Raw genomic sequence first — 20367 nt, forward strand, 5'->3', positions numbered from 1 at the left:
CTGGAGCACCAAAATTGCAAAATTGGTGGTTTTCATTGTTGCCGGCTGTGGTCATATTGTTGTAAGAGCGGGCACGTGCTTTGACGCTCACGCGGAATGCAAGCGGGGCCGCTAACAACCTGGACAACGTGTATACCAATGACTATACGATAGAGTTCAAAAGGGCCTATGGCCCAAGCGCGGGTCGGATTGACCTCGAATTCTATGGAAAGCCCGATGTCTCGTAGCTTCGACTTCTGAAAACTTCAGTTCCACGCAGTGTGATAGAGCAGAAGCAGAGTCATGATTCGCTGTTTCGTATCAGGGTACCTTGCGAGCGCACCGGCGCTTTGAATTCGACGGATTGAATTTGACGATGTGATGGCGTTTGAGTTCGTGGTAAGAGTGAGACCATGTTACCAATCCACTGGGTCGCCCTCTCGCACCTTCTTTTCCTCCTTTCTTTCAACCTCAGTTCATCCCGAAGACACACTTGCATTGCATGTGGTCGCCATGCGATTCCTGCGGTGCTGCTCGGGACGTCGCCCATTTGCAGCATTCGGCGAGTGCGACTTTTCGGCACGATGCAGTAGCCCACAACAACCATGAGCTTCCTCTTCAAGACTGGCTATGCCTCTCCACCCGGCGCAGAAATGGGGCTTTCCGCGAGTGCTCGAGGCGAGACCACACCCGTCCATCCGGCACGTGAATGTGTGAGCGGCAGTGAAGACCAAGAAATGCCGCAACTCTACCTTAGTGCTCCCAAGGAGAGGCCCAAGCAATGACCGCCATCCTCTGGAGTAGCCATCGAGGCAGGTCGCCATGGCCATGCCAGAGCGTTCGACCTGTGCCACCTGTTATGCTTCTGTATGATGCCGACAGGTGCATGAGGCCGATGCTTCCTACGACGAGTTGCAAAATCTAGCGACGGCGTGACGATCCTGGCCTCTGCCCGTAAGAGACGTACCTGCCACTTTATCAGTATGGGTCTACAACAAGAATCCGCGCATGCGTGTAGACATACACGTTGAAGTACAGCTTCAACTCTCGTTTTAAGAGTTCGGCTTGCGCTCCGGCTATCAAGGCCCGGTATTCATCGCTCGACATTCCGGCGACTTGTAAGAGACCCCACAGGGAAACAGAGCCAATCATATCTTTGATGACTGCGAGACAATCGTTCCCTAGACTTGCTCGTCCTATGCAGGTGTCAGCAGCCAGCCGCAACATACAGCGATACCACAAACAAGGTCGAATCGACAGACCTTCTTTCCAAGGTCCAATGGGCAGAACTTCAGCATGCGAATGAATGTGCTCGAATCCTGCGTCACGCATATACTGATTTAGACGCGGCCCGCAACGCGGTTCCTTTCCCATCTGCTCCAAAGTGCGCATATATGTCTGGGACCAACGATCGAGAAAAGGAGCATCCCGACCAGAGAAGCTTGCGCATGTCAATACTATGCATGATCATGTTTTGGGTGAGCGGCACCTACGATTGAACGAGCGGATGGAACTCGACCATCTGCAGCCAGCCACCGGGACATAGCACAGCTTTAAGATCTTTGACAAATGCTGGCCAACGACTGGCATTGATCCCATCTATAAGCAGCCGGCTGTTGACAAGGTGAAACTTTTCTGGACGCAAGGATCCCGACCTCTCCTCTCGGAATGGAGCATTCATGTTGAACCTCGTTTTGATGTATTCCTCTATTCCCTCCTCTTCGCTGCCGCTTTCCTCCGGGCTTTCGCTATCGTCGCCATTGTTCCCCTTTCCGGTGAAGATGTCGACGCCAATGACCTGAAGATTCGGGGTCAACAAATGAGATGCCCTGGAACGAGACGCTCAGACGGACCTCGATTTCGAGCTGATCATTCTCCTTGAGCAGATCGTCTATCCATGCTCCCTTTCCGAAACCACATTCCAGTACTTCCGGGTCTTCAACGCTGTCTAGGTGCAAATCAGGAGGGAGCACGGTGCGACCGAGAAGTTGTCGGAGGACGTCATTGATCTCATCGTATCTCCTCTCCTGTCTCTACACGAACACCACCAAGATCAGTGCATGTTCGTCTCAGGAAGGGACAACCTACCTCGTCCACAGGAACGCAGTGGATGTTGTTTTCCAAGCCGAAGCGGGAAAAGTATCGACCGTGGACCAGCGAAAGAGAATTGTTGACAGGTTGAGGAGTACCCGACATACTACCTAAGAGAGGGCTCGTCAGCGTCACACGGTCGAGAAGCAGACCCAGCGGGTCGGTAACCTCCCAATGGTCAGTGTTTTGACAGAATCCGCATTGGCTAGTACTCACTCTGACGGCGACGACGATCCGAGATCGCTGACRAGACAAATTTTGCAAAAGGAGGCACCGCTTCACTCGTTGATCTGAATGGCAGTCAGAAGAATCCTCACATATCGTTCGCTAGCGTGGCCGATTCAGTGTCGGCGTGACGACAGGCCGTCTCCCTCTCAAGATTCGGGTCTACTAGAGGCTATCCCAGCAATCGGTTCAGCTGACCGCTGGATTGGTGTTTGGGTAGCTCCACAAAGTGCAAGCAATCCTGCGGCTAAGAGTGGCGTAGCCGTGTCAAAAAGCCCGGCCCATTTGTTCTGAAGTGCGTCAAACGCACGCTCGACGTAAAGCGGAAAGGTCTCGAGACACTACTGTTCCCAATTGTCGCCTTCACCTAGCATATTCATGCAGCGTGTCCAGGGTTGGGAACAAAAGCCAACCTTGTTGACATCGCATCTCTGGATTCTGGACCTCAGGAGGTGACAGGCCGAGCAGGATGCTATCTCTTCTCGAGCGTCGTGTCTGCGGACCGCTGAGATCGCCAACCAACGGCGACCCGGATCCCTGCATTGACAGATCGTTCACCCGACAAATTCCAACCGAACGCGCTCTGGGAACGCTTCAGGAACGCTGCTTGGCCGCTGGACGGAGCAAGAAGCTCTAAGCGTCTTCCACTTTGCGCTTTACAGCCGTAAGATGTACGCTGTCCTTGTACACTGATAATATAATCCACGATTGCCCTCAATGTCCCATCGACGCTGCCGCGGATATGCTGGCACAGCATCGGGACTGGAAAAGCTGCGTGCATTGAACGCTTGCATTAGCGTGTCGAGGCTAGCAAAGCCGCCGTCATCGGCAGCAGCCTTTTCTTACTAGGGCCGGTATTGCGCACCCAGCTCCACGTCCATGGGTCATTTCAACCTCGACGTTCGTGTGGGAAGACAAAGCATGAACACCTGACGATTCGCAGTGCATTGGCTCTCGTCTGTTTCGTCTTGCAGCAGAGGGCGCGTGCCCCGRTCGTATCCATCATCATGCATGCTATGTGACCGCCAAATTCATTTAGCGGAGACTGGTTGGATCGGCAAGGGTACCTCGAGGCCAGCAACATYCGGGCATGCATCGTTCGTGAGCKGACTGCTCTAGACTCTGGGCGAAATGTCAGCAGGAGTAGACGTCGAGGAAGTTGCATTGTTACTGCTGTACCAATGTCATTGTACAGATCCGACTCGGCCTCGTACCTTGCTGGCAAGGTTACACTACAGCGATGTGCGGTGTGTGTACATGTACCCAAGGATCGGATACGGGAACGCAACCGGGCCCGGCAAGATGACTGCTGTACCTATACCTGTACACGATGGAAATAGAAGGCGAAGCACTTCGCGCATCGCGCCGATGCATTGAAAGGACAGTCAAATGGACTTTTCAAGGCTTTTCACAAGATTCGACTGCATTGTGTATTCACGAGAAAGTCGCCCTCGAAAGCCAAAGGCAGGTAGACTTGCATCTATTGTAATGTTCCGTTAAAGTCGACAATTGTCTGCGCAGGAGTAAGATGGCCAATTTCGCCAATGGATCGCTTCAGTCAGTGCATGGGAGGGCCTCTCTGTGTATGGAGTGACGCTGCAAAAGCATGCGCCACCTTTGCACCATTATGTTGTCGATCAAAGGTTAGATAAATGAATACAACAAGCCACACCATGCGACAAAGACCCCAGAAAGCGCGCTCGCTCAAGAACCCGAAAGTCAAAAAACAACCAGCTCATGAGGTTGCRGGCGCCGCTTTATGTTGCAGCGAATGGCAACGTTTAAATATGCTGAATCACTCTCAAAAGGCGTGCTGGCGAACTACAAAGTAGCATGCTGTCATGATCAGGGGCATCCTCACGATTCTGCGAAGGCAATGTTCCCGCTGTCCTGAGTATATTAGGCATGTGGCTGGTCGAAAGGATGATTGGCCTCTGGGCGCAGACAATGGTTGCTTATGGTTCCAGCCTTTGGAGGCGGTGAAGCTCACTGAACCAATCTGTTTTTCGGGTTGCTACCCCGTGAAACATGAGAGAAGCAGCGGCAAGACAGGTCCCGCCATCGGATCGTGACAGGATGAATCGAAAGCTGTTCGAACAACTCTTTTTGGCTCCCTGTCATATCTCTCTGCACCACCTTCCCCAGCTACCCAGCTCCACACCACAGCTTCCGATTTCCTCCATAGCCACATCCACTCTTCCACCTCTACCATCCTCCAGAATCAACCCACACTCCACCAGACCCTCCCATGCACTTTTGGCGACACTCTTACCCCAGACTCTACTGCCGGCGCCCTGTGCCAAAGCACCACTAGCTGAAGCCTGGAGTTTAGCCTTGCTTGCCAAGTTTTTGTACTCCTCGTATGCAAGCGCGAACGAGATGACCTCGGAATTGTAGATGTTTGTCAGACGTGCTGCACAGATCAAGAGAGCAAGCTGGAGCGAGGAGAGCGAGGGCAATATGGAGAGCTTGGAGTCGGGTGGGTGGAGTGCGTTTGTTGAAATGGTGGTCGTGAGGTGTTCCAGTAGATCCGAGGAGGTGTGTGCGGAGTTTATTGGCAGAGTTGCCATCGCAAGCAACAGCGAGCTCAGGAACTCTGGAATCGATTTAGTGGTGTGGAACAGCCTAGCCAAGAATGATGCGCAGGTCCTAGATGAGATGACCGCATCGACCAACGTGTTCCATTGATCGAGTGGACCAGGCGGTGCGTCTGCGTGCTCATTCTTGCTTTTTCCGCCCGTAGAGGATAAGGCAGCCTTCTGCAACTTCGCCACGACGCCTTCGACTGAGCCTCCGAGCTCGGCCTTCTCATCGCCTTCCAGCTCTGCGGGCTTGATGCCGATAGCACTGCGACATACACTCTCGAAGGCCTGCAAGCTCTTTGACATGCTGAGGTGCACATATCGATGGCTGAATCGACTCTTTACTCTCTTTTCTAAGCTTTCAGCAACATCGATCCGTGTAGTACAGCCCAAAACTGCGATGGGTGCCTTGCGACTCTGTGCGATGTCGAATAGATTGTACAGTAGTGTCTGTCGCGGATGCGTGGCGAAGAGTTCAAACTCATCCAGGATGAAGATGACCGACTTCGTGATATGACCTTCCTCATCTCGACCGGTCTCTGCAGGATGCGATAGCAGAGCGAGGAGAGTCGTTAGAGTATCGGCGTAGTTCTTGGAAGTTTCGTTATCTTCTATCTCCATTTCGCGGCCTAGCTGGCGCCAAATCTCGCGCAAAGCAATCTTATCATCCGTGTGGATAAATCCGCTAAGACGGACAATGTGATAGTCGTTGGGATGCTGTATGCTTTGTTCACGGAGTACCTGATCTATGAGAGCAGTTTTGCCACTGCCACGGGCGCCTATGAGGAGCATGCTGTTGCTCTCCCCGGCTGCGACAGTCTGGCTGACGAGGGAGTTGACCTTGGCAAACTCATCTGCGAGATTGGTAAGGGGTATAGGACGCTTCCCGGCACACTTCTCAATGACAATCCTTCGAATGCACTGTAGATGGTCCGTTGCGAAAGGTGGGAGTGCGATCTTGATGCCAGTGCTTTTGCGCGGTTCGAACCTCAGTTTCTTCGGAGTCGATACCCGTACATGATTCGCAATCCGGCCATCTTCCGAATCGTCAATCTCGATGTCGTCGTCTGATGCACCATCCTCAACATCAGCAGACTTTACACTGCTGGCCTTCCTTCGGTCCAGTGGCTGTGGTTTGGACGCTTTCCGTACCGGGCTCGCAGCGCCTTTCAGCTCATTCTGATTTCTCGCGGGCTTTTGTATGGAAGTCTTCCTCGACGAAGAGCGCCGCATTTCGCCATTCTCCGCGAGTTCGTCCTCACTGGCATTGTCACCAGCAGCTACTTTCTTCCGCGCCGCCGCCTCAACCTCCCGAATCTCATCTTCGAAAGTCTTCTTTGATTTCCCCGGCGTCGCTGCYGTCCAGTACTTGCCGTTTCGTGAAGTCTGTTTGACTTGAATGTTGCTCTGATCCTCGCTTTGATCGTCGTCTTCGCTGTCGGCGATGCTTCCATCCTCATCATCCTCATCGTCATCATCCACCCTATTTCTCCTCACACCTGCATTTGCAGCAGCATCGACTTTGGCCTTTGCAAACTGCTTGAAGAAGCCCAGCGGTGCCGCAGTGGGCTTGCTGGGCGCTGTTGGCCTCTCTCTCTTCACTGGCTTTGTCATGCGTCCGTATGGCTCTCTGCCAACATTGCCGCCCTCAATATCATCATAGACGTTCGGCCTCTTGCCCTTTCGTGTGGCGCTCTTGGCTTTAGCCTGCAGCCATTGTTCGCGCGCAGACAGGACCTTTCCTGCTGTTTCCTCCGACCCCGATTCTTCCGCTTTCGATCCGCCATTTTGCCCATTTCCATTGACGGCAGGCGAGGACTGCACACGCTTGTTCTTTTTGTCGGCGGCTGTTGGCTGAAGGGAAGCAGGCGAGCTTTTGGCCGTGTCGTCCCGATCAAGCTTCCGGCGCTTACTTGCGCGGACAGGCTGCATGGCGAACGTTGAATCGCGGGCGGAGAATTTATGGCATGATGTTGGTAGAGGTGCGATGTTAAACGGGAGGGATGTCGCGTGGCTGAAGCTATATTCTAGACGCGTGTGGAGCTGACTAGCGGCGCGAAGGGCAATAAWTTACAATGAATGCTGCTCTTCCATTGGCACAACAGTATTGATGGTATACTATGTAGCACATTTGAAAACAACACGCTCTACTACTAATAATATCGCCGTCCAAAAATATCACATCAGTGGAAAGGAAGAATGAGATACGCTGGCATACTCCGAACTGCTCGCGGACGTCCCCAGCCCGGAGTCATCTGCATGCTCAGACCTGACATGGCGCATGCGATTATCGTGACGAGTGAACGATTTGATGCAGAAAGGATAGGGACACGGAAAGGCAGGAGTGGCACCCGGAGCATGTGTCTTTTGATGCCTGGAAACAAGGACGTTAGCACCTTTGCCAAACGACAACGCCCCTGGAATCCCTTGATCTACACTAACCTCTTCAAGTCCTTTGGATTGACGAATCTCCACAGGCAACCCGACACCAAGCAAGGATGGGGACGGTCTTGGACTTCCTTTCTGCGGGACCGGCTAGCTGCTGATATCGTTGAGAGAGTGCCACAGGACAACGGCGAGGCCGACTCGCTGGCAGTCAGATCTGCTGACACGGGATCTCGATGTCCACCTCTTGTCGTTCTCTGAACGAGAGTATAAGGGTTACGCGGGTCGAAGTTGTGCTCTTGCTGAGAGAGCGTAGGAATACACACATCGCGAGGTTGCTGGCGCCGAACCTGTGAGATAGAATATGGCGCAGCCCGCGATGACACTGAGCGCGAGGTCCGGTAAGGCGACTGCTTCGAAACACAGCAGATGTTCTGATTTGGTAACCCCAGACTGTTTTCTGTAGAGGTATAGAGGCTGCGACTGCCAAAACCTCCATCAAGCTCATCTTGTTCGTCGAAGTGTTGCGCCACTTCTGCATAAGTCATGCTTGCCCGCTGTCGAACCGGCACAGCCTCGCCAGAGTCCTTAATAACACTCTGCGGGTCATTACCCTGAGGCCGCGACCGCCGAAATACTGGTCCTGGACGAGGCTGTGAGTGTGTCCCTGGTCGAGCTGTTTCTGCATCGGACGTCGCCCAAGGACGGCGCACTGGTGTCGGCTCYACCAGCGACGAGAACGCCGCAACTTGTGCATAAGTCATTGCCGGCGTGTCCACAGTGTTCTGTACGGCGCCGTACAGCCCAGACGCCGGTAATTGGGCATCGTTCGAAGCAATCGAAACGAAACAGTCAATACACAAGTCGGGTGGTTCCCACGGGGTGAGGCAGGTTGCTGTGTGAAAATCGCTGGCTGCGAGCTGGTCATGTCTCGTCAGCGTCGACATCTTCCTTGCTGCATAGTGACAGACGAACCTGATTGTAGTACTGCTCGCAATCGAGTTCTTCGAAGCTTGAACCAACAAAGTTGAGCTCCTCCATGCCGAAGTTCTGGTTGGAATCTTGAACGGTGTATCTCTTTCAACAGGACTAGAGGAGGTGGAACATGCGAAAATGAATATGTGTACACTGCGAAAGCGCCCTGATCGCCTTTGCCCTCTTGGGAACTGGGGCAATTGCTGGTAGTCTCAAGAGGTTGTAACAGCAGATACCGCGGTCGACTTGTCTTCTTGCCGGAAGTGAATTCGAGACACGCAAACAAAATTGCAACTGCTGTACAACTCGAGATGACGATGCAACCTACCTAACAGACCAGGACCTCGAGCCCGACAATGGTCCCAGTAAGCCGGGAGGCCGCATACCTGCGACGCAAACCCACCTTCTCCCGCTCATAAGCGTGGACGGATGTCGAGAGCTCGGTACACGGGTGAGCGAGTCGACATCGTGGTCGACCAGGCAGTATCCTGGCGCAGCCAGATTCCGGTGTGAGAAGTGCAGCAAGACACGTAGGAGATGGCCGAAGAGCTCGATCAACGCCGGCCGGCCAACTCTATGCATCTCGCCCCTGCAAACGTCAAATGCTCATTTGACTACTCCGCAGCACAGAAGTGCGGCGCTGTAGGACAAACGAGCGGGGAGATCGGAGAGTTGCAAGGCGCAGACGCAGACGTGGTGATAGCAAAGCCTGTTCGCAGCGCGTCTGGAGCTGGCTCGGCCCTGCACGTGATTCTTAAAGCCAGAAGCATTGGCGGGAAGTGGGGCCGCATTTCAGAGATTGAGTTGACGTTGAGAGCGGGATTGGACATGAATGATTCTTGACCATGGATATCTGAAATGTAAGTCACCCTGTTCTGTGTCGCTGTACACGCCGGAATGCCCCATATCACGCCGAGCAACAGCGCCGCCATTATTGGTGAGGACTTGAGAAGGTGCCGGCCCGTATCGCCGCCGCGGCATCATGCATAATGTGCCACTTGACCTGGCCTATCGTAATTTGTAACTAGTGTAAAGGGCGTTTATGCTGTCGAGATGCAGGAGTCGGATACGATTGGGGTCTCTCCACTTCAGTGCACGTCGCATTGCTTGCATCTTGTAAGTTGTGGCATCGATAGAGCTGACTTTTATGAAGCAAATAGTTGTTGTATTTCAAATCCATTGGTGTCCAAATCTACTACTCCCTTCTATCGGAGGAGATATCTTTGGTACACAAATCAGGAGCCCAAACCATGCACGCAAGAGATTGCAGAAGGGTATATGCGATGAAGGAAGATACACATGCATGAAAACGTCATTCCCAACTGTAGGCCTGGTTCCCGTTGGTTCGTTCAGAGCTGTCACATTTCTCTCGTATCGTYGTCAATCCATGTACTCTGACTTGCGTTGGCCGTCATGGGGATATCGTCTTGATGCTGGCTACCAATATGACGATCGAGATGGTCCTGGCGGCCAAAACCTTTGCTGTGATATTTGCAACCTCGGAAAGGACAATGGAATCGTTGTCTGTGAGGATCGTGTCTTRGAAGATGTCGAAGCAGGTCCTTGCGATACTGAAAGCGCCTGTCGCATTTGTTGCACCCATATTTCCGTTTGGAATACGGCTGGTGCGATCGCAGGTGGTGGGACAGATCACCTTGGTTTGCGAACGTCATGTTACAAGAGTGACACGAAAGATCGCCAGGTGCAGGTCGAAGCCTGCTGAAGGACGAGGAAGAGCCTGCAGTCGACGCAGACGATGGTGATCGATTGGAACTGCCTCTGTCTGGTGGTGCCAAGAGACCTGTGTTTAGAAGCGGCAATGTTTGAACGCCCAGGGCTGAGGAGCGGCGTTTCCAACCCAGCATGCCCCCTACGGCAGGATCCACCATACGACCATCGACGCCCTCAGAAGGGAAACCGGACGGAATCGTTGGAGTTATATGCGAGATTTCCATGGAAGGGGCCGCCGCCTGTGTTAGATCAGATGGAAGTAAGTCGGGTTGCGACCAGCTGAACTGCGACGAGGGGGACTGATATGTTGGAGTTGGTGCAGCCTGATATTGATGTTGACCCGAGTATCCAGCAGCTCCATATATGAAGGACTGATCCACTGTATTGTAAGGATGCGACGTTGGTGGTTCATAGAGAGTGTCTAGAGACGCACCGCTTGGTGCAGCTCTAGGCGTTGGAGCATCTGGCCAATACCTTGATTGGAGTCCCGGCCTGCCAAGGGCGGCCTCGAAAGTTGACGATTGCGGTTGTGACGATGTTGGGACGGAATGCGAGAGTCTACCGAGGTCGTGTGGATCTGAGAATCCRTCATATTGCATATCCCAAGGTGCCCAATGGTGGTCCAATCCACTTGATGTACGTGACACCGACATCCCGGTTGGTATTCGAGGCTGAAAGTACATATGGTCTGAGTCGATTGGAGGCGCGCTGGAGGATGTCTAGACGGAATCGTTAGACAACATTGAAGGCAAGACAAGGTAACTRAAGCTGGCGGCGTACACTCTGTGCCGTCACATCAGGAAACGCTCCTCCGAAGTTTGAGAACAATGGCCAGTCCGTATGCTCGAAACCCTCAGTCCTGGTAGGCATCTCCATACCGATGCCGTGGGCGATTTGAGCCGTGTTAAACCCAACTCCTTGGCTTGTACGTAGGAAGGCCAGCTTTGGTGAAAGAAAACGCGACAGCAGAAGTGGAAATGGGCAGCAGAAATAAGAGAATACTTAGCTCAGCCTTATATCCAAAGCTGTACATCGTGAATGATGACCTTCGACCGTCAACATGATTCAAAGCCAGGCTTTGCATTACTTCACCCAGCTCCGGGGCGCAGCAGACACACATCTGTACCTGCTGCTCAAGCGAGCGACCATGCCATTCCAGGCCACCGGATGATGGGCCTGGGCACCCTAGCATTGTTCGCTGGACACAGGGCGTGAAGTCGCTCATCGGAGGGCGAGCAGTAGGAAACCATGTTCATGTGGGATGAGCATGATGTTGTTGGAGAAGACGAAGGAGAGAAGCTCGAAAGCTGTCGGTGGGAATGCGTACGGTGGTCTTTTAGCGACTTCCCTGCAACAACCCATAAATAGCTTTTCAGAATGCACTACTACTCTTAGCYTTACCTCGGCGCCGGAGTTAGAGTATTACAGCGTTTCCTACGCTATTGTATCGTATTATATATAAGGTTTCGATATAGTAAGAGTGCTAGGCTATATAATAGTATCGTAAAGATTTGTTCTAGTTACCGTTAGTATATCGACACTCTTATAATTTTATCTAAAGGCGTTGCCTTGTACCTATTACTTATCTCTTTTCTATTTACCTATATAAAGCGTAGAGAGAAGAAGGCGTAAGCTAAGGTATAGAGATATCGTAAACTAGTATATGTTATATAGTAGTATATTCCTCTAAGAGCTATAGCTTAATCTACACGATAAAAGGTAAAGGTGCGATATAAGTATATTATAAATCGTAAACGCTAGTACAATTCGAAAGCTATGTTATATACTAACTAAGAGGGAAGTCCGTTAAAGGACCGGATAAAAGTATTATATAAACTCTAGCTAATAATTCTAGATAGTAACGCTATCTATAGTTAACGTATACCCTACTCTTAACGGCGCTTTAATCGATTACGCGTACGATCCGCTAGTAGCGCACTACTAGGCTCGGAAGTAAGGGAAATCTAAGAACAGCTACGCTTATAACTAACCCCTTAAGGAGGGGGGGGGGTCCGCGAAGAACCTCCGCCCTACTTAGCTAGGACCGAGAAACGCTATATATTGTTATTATCTATTATACGGCAGAAAGGGTAGTACTATAGCTACTTACCTCTATGCGAGATTACTCTAGTCTCTAAAGGAATAACTCCTTCTTCTAGCGGTCGTCGGTAGGTTCTGCCTTAACTACTAGTTCTTCCTTAACTACTAGTTCGGGCTTAACCTATACGTACGTTAGTAGGTGTACTATTATACGGAGGAAAGGGTATATAAACTATAACGTTCGCTAAAAGATAGGCGTCGCTTTCGTCGCTATCGTCCGTAGTTACGGTAATATCGATATTATCTAGGTTRTCGTCGGAGGCCTATTAGGAATTAGYATAGYAACTAGATGYATATTATATAGGTAATACGTATAGGTTTCTCTACCTTCGGCTTCTCCGATYRGGCTTTCTTCTTTTTCTTCTTATTATTACTAGCGATAGCTTTTTTATAGAGCCTAGCTRYAGCCTTAACGAGCTTCTCTTCCGCTACGGCTATATATAATAGGGAATTATCTAYATCGTATTAGCTAGGCCGCTTAAAGACTAAGAACACCCTATACGTCTTCTTCGTTCCTTACGGRAAGATACGAGCGAGCCTCGAGCCTTCGTATTCCTTAAATACTAGTTTAGTAGGCCTATTACGGTTATTATACTACTTAGTTATATATATAAGGGTGTTRTTAGGGTAATCGATCTCTAACTTTATACCTAGTAAATACTTAAATAGTTATATTATAGTAGCTATATAATCGAACTTCTAATTAGGTACTAAGACAGTTTAAGGTTGCCCTATTAAAGTTAGCGATTATATACYRGTATCTAGAACGACGAAGTCGCTAGTAACAAACTAACTATATATATACCCTTCTTCTTATTTTAAAACTTCGGTATCCTATCGGGGTCCTTAGGTAATATYGTRKACCTAGYAATAATAATAGTAATAGTTATCCTTACCTATATAAAGGAGCCGGATGCCGTTCCCGCTAGTTCCTTAGGCCGAAGGCTAATTAGRAGGTTACCGGCGTCGTACTCCGTCTTTAGTAGGTTCCGTATATAGTYRGTATCGATCTTCYRCTAGCGCTTATTTATCGAGCGCCTATTRTTTAGACTAGTATTATTTAGGTAATTRTTATYRCCGTAGTTCTAGCCTRTTCTAACTAGCTTATYRTCGGATGTTTCTATATTAGAGGYAATCTCTATAGGGGTAACTCTAGRAGGGATTCCGGCGCCGTTAAGGCGAGGCTAGCGTGCTAGTAGCTACGTAGCCCGCTATATAAAGCCCTTAGAGCTGCTTATAACTAGCGGCGTTAGATTATAGAGCTTATAGAAAGGGCACTTAATATCGTTACGTAGGGTTTCGCCGTAATTAAAATTATTACGCTCTATATATATTCGAGGCTATAGCTTCTTCTATTACTTCTTATTACCTATCGTTCCTCCGTATAAAGCGCTTCGGGGTTCGTAGACGGTATCGCGATCGTATAGGAGCTATAATAGTAGTAGTAGCCGAGTCGTAGACCGAAGAATAGAGGGAGGGTAGAGATAGTAGGGTCCCGTTTATAGCTTTATACACCGCGGTAGTATATAAAGGTTCGAATTATACGGTACGATCGTACGATTATTATACGGTTGCTATAGAGATTATACCTTTAGTACTAATATAGCGCATAAGGGGCGACTCCGAACGTTTATACTAGCGCATATAAGTAAGATAGTAACCTCGGATAATATAGGGAATGCTTATATGCTATTATACGTGCTATAGATTCTCCTCCTTATCTAACTAGTAGTTATCCTCGCTATTAGAGCTAGTCCCGTCCTCCTCCTTTTCTAAGATCGGATCTATAACCCTATCTAGTACCTCCTTAAGTACTTTACGTTTATAATCGTTATCGTACTAATTAAGGAACGTCTATATAATAGCCTCGGAGTTTACTTTAAACCCCTCCTACTTCCTACCTCCCCTTAGGATAGTAGTCTCCTCTAACTAGTAGTCTAGCATCTTAYRTAACTATTTAATAAGGTTCTCGTAGGTAATCTAGTRCTCTAGCCGTTAGACCTCTAGTATAAAGCGGTAAGAGCTAGGCCGGCCGGTCGCGAACCTAAYATCCTTTAGAATGTTAGTATATAGTTCCYRAGTTACTAGTAGYAAATATTTATTAGGATCTAAAGTTRTTAGCAAAATAAGWATATAATAACTRTATAAACGGCGTCCGCCTATAYAAACGCACCCTATAYAGAACAGGYATCTACTAGGCTATTAATATACTCCTCGTCGATAGYATGCCTAAYACTTTTACGCCCCTAGGCCTTAGCGAAATAATATYRATAGTAAGGGATCCTAGGTATTATATAGGGTCGGTTCGGTTRCTTCCGGATCGGATRTAGGTTCTACGTCTATATAAACGAAGCTATCTCCTCTCGCATAATCGGCGTATAGATGTACTTTATTACTACGCGATCGGACCGCTTTAATTTATAGAACTAGCCGGATTTCTTRTATTTCGTAAAGAAGACCTATAGTAGTAAGCGTTAAGTTCGTGCACCTAAGGCTTAGTATAATACGAAGTAGAAGTCGCGCTATAGGAAGTAGGTRGTTTAGACTTATATACTACTTCTTTATCCGCCCTCGGGTAAGCTAGCCCTACTAGGCCTTAACTCGAACGTTACGAGTACTTAAACCGAAAATAAAACAGTTCCGGAAGCGTACTTTATACTAACGGGTCCTCTTCGCGTATTCGTATTACGCCTATATAAGGAGTATAGTCTCCTTCCCCTTATCTATGCGAATCTTACGAGGTACTCGTTTATATTTCTTAGCGGCGTAAGCGAAACTAGACAAGACAGATACTATTATACGGGCGGAAGGACCTAAATACTAGTATAAAACGTATCTTATATCGGCGTTAATAGYAGCGTAGATTTAAAATCTATAGTCCTCTAGCTTATAGTAAGCATCTATACTCTAATAATAGTCCGGCCTAGGCGTAGTATAGATACCTCGACGGCGCGTAAATCGAGAGGATCTATTATACGCCCCTACTAGGTAGACCTTACGGACTAGTTCGTATAAGCGGCGCCTACGGACTTTGTTAGCTATTACTATATATAGGAGTAGTAGTATAATCCGAAACTATAAGGCGTACTATTATACCTACCTACTAAGCGTAATCCTTATACGGTCGGTTATACGGAAGTATATTTATAGGAGAACCTTACTATACGTATCGATCTTAGAGCGATTAAGCTCCTTTATAACGAGATTAAGGAACTCGTTCTTACGCTCCGTAAACTCTATATTACGGATGCGTAACTTAAGGCCGAGCTACCGACGTAGCCGTATAAAGGTAGTATATTTAATATCGTAACCGTCCTTCTTTAATTCGTCTATAATAAACGGATCTAGTAACGCTTAGAGGTAAAAGAGGTCGGCGATCCGGATATAGAGGGAGAGGYCGTTACGAAGGTCGGCGATTAGGGACTAGCGGCGATTCCTACTATTAAGCGATACGATTATACGGATCGTACGTTCGGAGGCGACGACGTTTTACGTCTCGAGGTATACCTATATCTCCGTAATGCTTATAGTATCGTTCTATAGCTTAATAACCTTAGGTCGGAGCTCCGCTAAAATGTTAGGTAGACGTCCTATAATTATATATAATAATAGCGCTAGCCGTATAATAGGTAGAATAGAAGGGGGAARATATAGAAGGTAATAAGTAAGTAGCGTAATAGCAGAAACCTCGGCAAAAATAGGACCGGGTTAGGGTTAGGGTAGCGTCTTCTCGATAGTAGGATAGTAGACTACGGCATATTCGACTATAGCAAATAATAGTAGCATAATTATATAGAGCGAAGGGATATTTATAGGTAAAAAGGTCGTAAAGAAGGATTTAGATGTAATTTAAAGATATTTAGAGGTTCTAAAAGTTAAGAAAACTAAAAATAAAAATCTACTACACATTTAAACTTATTTAACGCACTATCGCTCGTATTAAACCCCCCGTACAAAGTAGAGAGAGAAGGTCGTAGCACTTATTTAAGACCTATTTATCCGATCTAGGGTGTACTTATTACCCTTACTAAAGACATTCCGATATACGTAATTTCCGTAGGCATCGTTCTTACTGCCCTTCGCGACTACGCACTCCTACTATTATTAGCCTCTACTACTATTATACGGGCTACTCGTAATAAGACATACCTTAAACGGGCCCTTCTACTAGACATATAGGCCGTATCGCTCGTTATTTCTACCCCTCGTCCGATTGTTATGCTAGTTAACTCCGCTATAGTGCTATTAGCTACCGGCATTAATTCTAGGAGCTATTATACTAACCGGCTCTAGATAAGGAGAGCAGCTATTATAGTCTAGTCGAACTTTATCGAGGGGAAGTTAGGGGTGCGGTAGAGGAAGAGGGAGCCTTTAGCCTTATTTATTAGCTCGCTAGCTATAAGGTCGAACTAGAAGCCGGCTACTTAGAGCTAGTTTATACTAGTTAGTCTCGTAGTCCTAAGCGCTATTATCTAACCTTTTACCTCTTACCTTATCGCTACGAACGTCGATCTAGCGCTATAGCTCTAGGCTAGCTAGGCTAGCGTCGAYAGATTTAGGCATATAGGGAGCTATTTAGTAGTAATTCTACTTTATACTAGGAGATAGGGAGGAGGTTAGAGGGTATAGTAAGATATAGGAATGTTAAAGAATATATTAGATATTAAAGTAAGGTAGATCGTGTTTAAAGATAAAGAAGGAATATAAGCAGTAGTCTTATACTCCTCGTAGGCATTACCCGTACGCGTATAAAGTTATATAAATTACTTATTAGGTGTACTCTACGCTCCCCGGGTCCTATTATTACCGCGTATTCGGCGGATAACCTAGACATATACGATTATCGTTAGTATTCGGTTACGAAGTAATAACAGTAATATAAGGCCCACCGCCTTATAGCATTACTAAATAGTCTAGAATAGGTTAGACTATTTACCCTAACCCCACCTTTTATATACCTGTCCTAGGCTAAACCGGATACGCGCGGAAGGAATTATAGTAGATAGAGGAAAGGCTATACGCCTCCTAGCTAGCTCTGTATTAATTCGAGTCGTCTTATATTAAAGTCGCACGTTTTCGTATTAGCCTACGTATCTTATACGAACCTAACATACGAATTAATCCTAATAACTACCGTATAACGATACGAAAATAGTTAACACCCGTAGAACTAGAGGTAGCTTACTACTACGTAATAACGGTAGATCTACTCCGGTTAGTACGGGCGTTTCGGATATCGATCTAGACGGGACTAGCGTAGGAGCGCCTATTCTACCCCTCGAAGGCGGTAACGATACTAGAGAGGGCGGCTCCGGTAGTAATACGGCTATAGGAGCCTAAGGCCCTACTCTAGGCGACTAGTTAATAACTAGTAGGGGAGGAGTTAACCTAGAACCTAATCGTAGCGATAATACGACTTAGGGAGACGGGGAGACTACCCTAACCGATAAGGAGATTCTCGCTCTAGAGCGACGTACTCGTTAGGCGAGATCTAAGGCCGAGTATATAGAAGTATAGCGGTAGATCCGCTAGATCGGTTTAGAAATAGACTAGATTAACCTAGTAGATACCTAGCGGGGTCGCGGCGACCCCGGCGAAGGGGCTACTACGGTTAAAAAAGCCTCCCTACCGAAAGTAAAGGAACTAGTTATCTTCGAAGGGAAGACTAGGGCTAACTACGACGATTAGACCCGCTAACTAGAGCGGAATTTCCGTAGGTATAATAGCTTTAACGGTTATAAAGACCGGATAGTAGACTATACCGTAGACTATATAGCTAAGCTCTAGTAAGACTACTAGGATCGCTATATAACCTAGCTACCTAACGGAGAGGAACTAACGTAGAATATAATAAAGAAAGTTATACTCGACTTAATAGGTTCTAAGGTAGAACGGCGCTAGAAGGCTTATAACTAGCTTAAGAAGGTTACTTAAGGGTCCCGTACCCCTACCGAGCTCCTCGAAGAGATAAAGATGCTCTAGTTAGAAATAGGAGAGAAGCGCGAGGACTAGAAGATACTAGGCTTTACGTCTGCCTTATCGTCTAGCCTACGGTACTAACTCTCCCTCTACTCTAATAAGCCGCTTACCCTTAAGGAGGTAGAGGAGAGGGCAAATAAATCCTTTCGGCTAATCGAGCAATCGAAGAATAAAGCGAAAGAGCGAACGAGGGACTAAAGGGAGAGCCGAATAGGCCGTAAGCGCGGAAGAGGCTCCCTACCCCTAGACTCGTCCGGGAATAAACGGACTCGTATAGGCGAGACTAGTAAGAGCTAGAAAGAGTTAGCCGGTAGTTACTTAGATAAGGAGTGCTACGGCTGCTATAAGATAGGACACTTAAAGCGTAACTACCCTAACCCCTCCCTATAGAAGGAGACGGAAAAAGAGAAGGCCTCCTCCTAACCGCTATAAGGGTAGTAGGCTACGTATTTTACGATAAGAAGTAGCGGAAGGAGGCGGAGCTAGAACGGAGGAAGTCGTTCTAGCTTATACGCCTTATCGCTATAGAGCTTACGTTCTCTAGTCTAGATAGAACTAGGACGATCTAGGTACTAATCGACTACGGATCGAGCGGTAACTTTTACGATTTAGTACTAGTAAAGGAGCTAGGCTAGACCGTAGAAGAGTCGACCGACCCTACCTAGTATATAGCGCTTAATAGCTAACGCCTATATATATAAGGGGACTCGAAATAGCCCTACTAGGTTACCGACTCCCTAGGAAGAACGTAAGGGTACGTAACTATATTTAGGGTCGGGCGACTCTACGGGTATTAGGTCGTTTTAGGCATGCCCTAGCTCGAGAAGTATAACCCGAGTATAGACTTTAGCGCGAAGAGAGTTACCTAAAGAGCTAAGCCGATAAAGAGGTAAGCTATAAAATTTACCGGGCCGGAGAGATTCTACCGAGAGTACCTAGGGGGCGTTAAAGCGGACCTCTACGTAATATCGGTCCGTTCTTTAGAGGTCGAAGGGGATCCGGACTAGTAGGGGCTAGACTAGGCTACGGAGGAACTAGTCGAGATACCGGTAGCCTACTAGGAGTTCGCGGACGTCTTCTCTAAGAAGCTAGCGAACGAGCTACCGCCTTATAGACCGGACGATATAAAGATCGATCTAGTAGATAGAGCGGAGGTGCTATTTAGTCCGATCTATACCCTCTTAGAAGTAGAGATAGAGGCAGTACGGACCTAACTACTAGAGATATTAGGTATAGGGTTTATCCGATAGTCTAGCTCCCTAGTAGGGGCTCCTATCCTCTTTATAAGGAAGAAGGATAATATACTTAGAATATGCGTTAACTACTAAGGCCTAAACGCCGTTACTATAAAGAACCGGGGCGTACTACCTTTAATCGTAGAGTTACTAGACTAGTTAGCGGGGGCTAAGTACTTTACTAAGATCGACCTACGCTACGTATATTACCGGGTACGCATCCGCGAGGGAGACGAGTAGAAGACGGCGTTCCGGACTAGATATAAGCATTTCGAGTATACGGTAATGCCGTTTAGGTTATATAATATACTAGCGGTGTTCTAGAGCGTTATTAATAAGGCCCTAGCGGGGCTAGTAGACGTTTTCTACGTCGTGTATCTAGATAACATCCTAATCTACTCTAAGACGTTAGAGGAACACGAAGACTACGTCCGCTAGGTATTAGAGAGGCTAAGGGAGCATAAGCTCTACGCTAATCTAAGGAAGTACGAGTTCTATAAGGACTAGGTCGAGTATCTAGGATATATTATTACCCGAGAAGGCCTTAAGGTCGATCTAGAAAGGGTTAGGGCGGTCTAGGAGTAGCCGATACCGAAGTCGATTCGAGATATCCGGGTCTTTATTAGCTTCGCGAACTACTACCGGAGGTTCGTAAAGGGCTTCTTACGCCTAGCGATAGCCCTAAATAGATATACCGAGGGGAAGCGTAGACTAAACCGACGTAAGGAGGAACGAGCCGCCTTAGAGCTCGATAAAGAAGCCCTAGAGGTATTCGATAAAATTAAGAAGGGGTTTACGGAGGTACCTATCCTTCGCTACTTTAATCTAGAACTACCTAGTAGGGTAGAGACCGACGCCTCTAGAGAGGCTATCTTAGGCATCCTATCCTAACTATACGATTATAGCGGCAAGGCGTAATAGTTTCTAGTAGCTTTCTACTTACGGAAGATAATTATAGTAGAACGAAATTATACGACCGAGGATAGCGAACTACTAGTAATCGTAGAGACTTTTAAACATTTTCGATACTACCTAGAGGGATCTCGCTACTAGGTAGAGCTCCTAATAGACTACGTAAACCTCTA

At 47.9% G+C, this 20367-nt stretch overlaps 4 protein-coding genes; all 4 read right to left on the bottom strand.

Annotated features, from left to right (window-relative positions):
* Window positions 1-900: 900 nt before the first annotated feature.
* On the bottom strand, window positions 901-2175 carry RCC_05418 (uncharacterized protein; the record flags this gene model as incomplete). XM_023770689.1 has 6 exons in its annotated part: window positions 901-946; window positions 1004-1175; window positions 1242-1420; window positions 1473-1777; window positions 1833-2012; window positions 2068-2175. The coding sequence occupies 6 exons, from the start codon at window positions 2173-2175 to the stop codon at window positions 901-903; spliced, it is 990 nt and encodes a 329-aa protein (XP_023626457.1).
* A 2237-nt stretch (window positions 2176-4412) lies between these two features.
* RCC_05419 (uncharacterized protein) lies at window positions 4413-6809 on the bottom strand (the record flags this gene model as incomplete). The annotated part of the gene is made up of 1 exon (XM_023770690.1): window positions 4413-6809. The coding sequence occupies one exon, from the start codon at window positions 6807-6809 to the stop codon at window positions 4413-4415; it is 2397 nt and encodes a 798-aa protein (XP_023626458.1).
* Window positions 6810-7055: 246 nt separating this feature from the next.
* RCC_05420 (uncharacterized protein) lies at window positions 7056-8303 on the bottom strand (the record flags this gene model as incomplete). XM_023770691.1 has 3 exons in its annotated part: window positions 7056-7251; window positions 7320-8182; window positions 8238-8303. 3 exons carry the CDS (start codon window positions 8301-8303, stop codon window positions 7056-7058), a joined length of 1125 nt encoding a protein of 374 aa, XP_023626459.1.
* Window positions 8304-9595: 1292 nt separating this feature from the next.
* On the bottom strand, window positions 9596-10844 carry RCC_05421 (uncharacterized protein; the record flags this gene model as incomplete). XM_023770692.1 has 2 exons in its annotated part: window positions 9596-10687; window positions 10749-10844. The coding sequence occupies 2 exons, from the start codon at window positions 10842-10844 to the stop codon at window positions 9596-9598; spliced, it is 1188 nt and encodes a 395-aa protein (XP_023626460.1).
* Window positions 10845-20367: the final 9523 nt, after the last annotated feature.

Source organism: Ramularia collo-cygni, assembly GCF_900074925.1.
Source record: "Ramularia collo-cygni strain URUG2 genome assembly, contig: RCC_scaffold07, whole genome shotgun sequence".
NCBI lineage: Eukaryota > Fungi > Ascomycota > Dothideomycetes > Mycosphaerellales > Mycosphaerellaceae > Ramularia > Ramularia collo-cygni.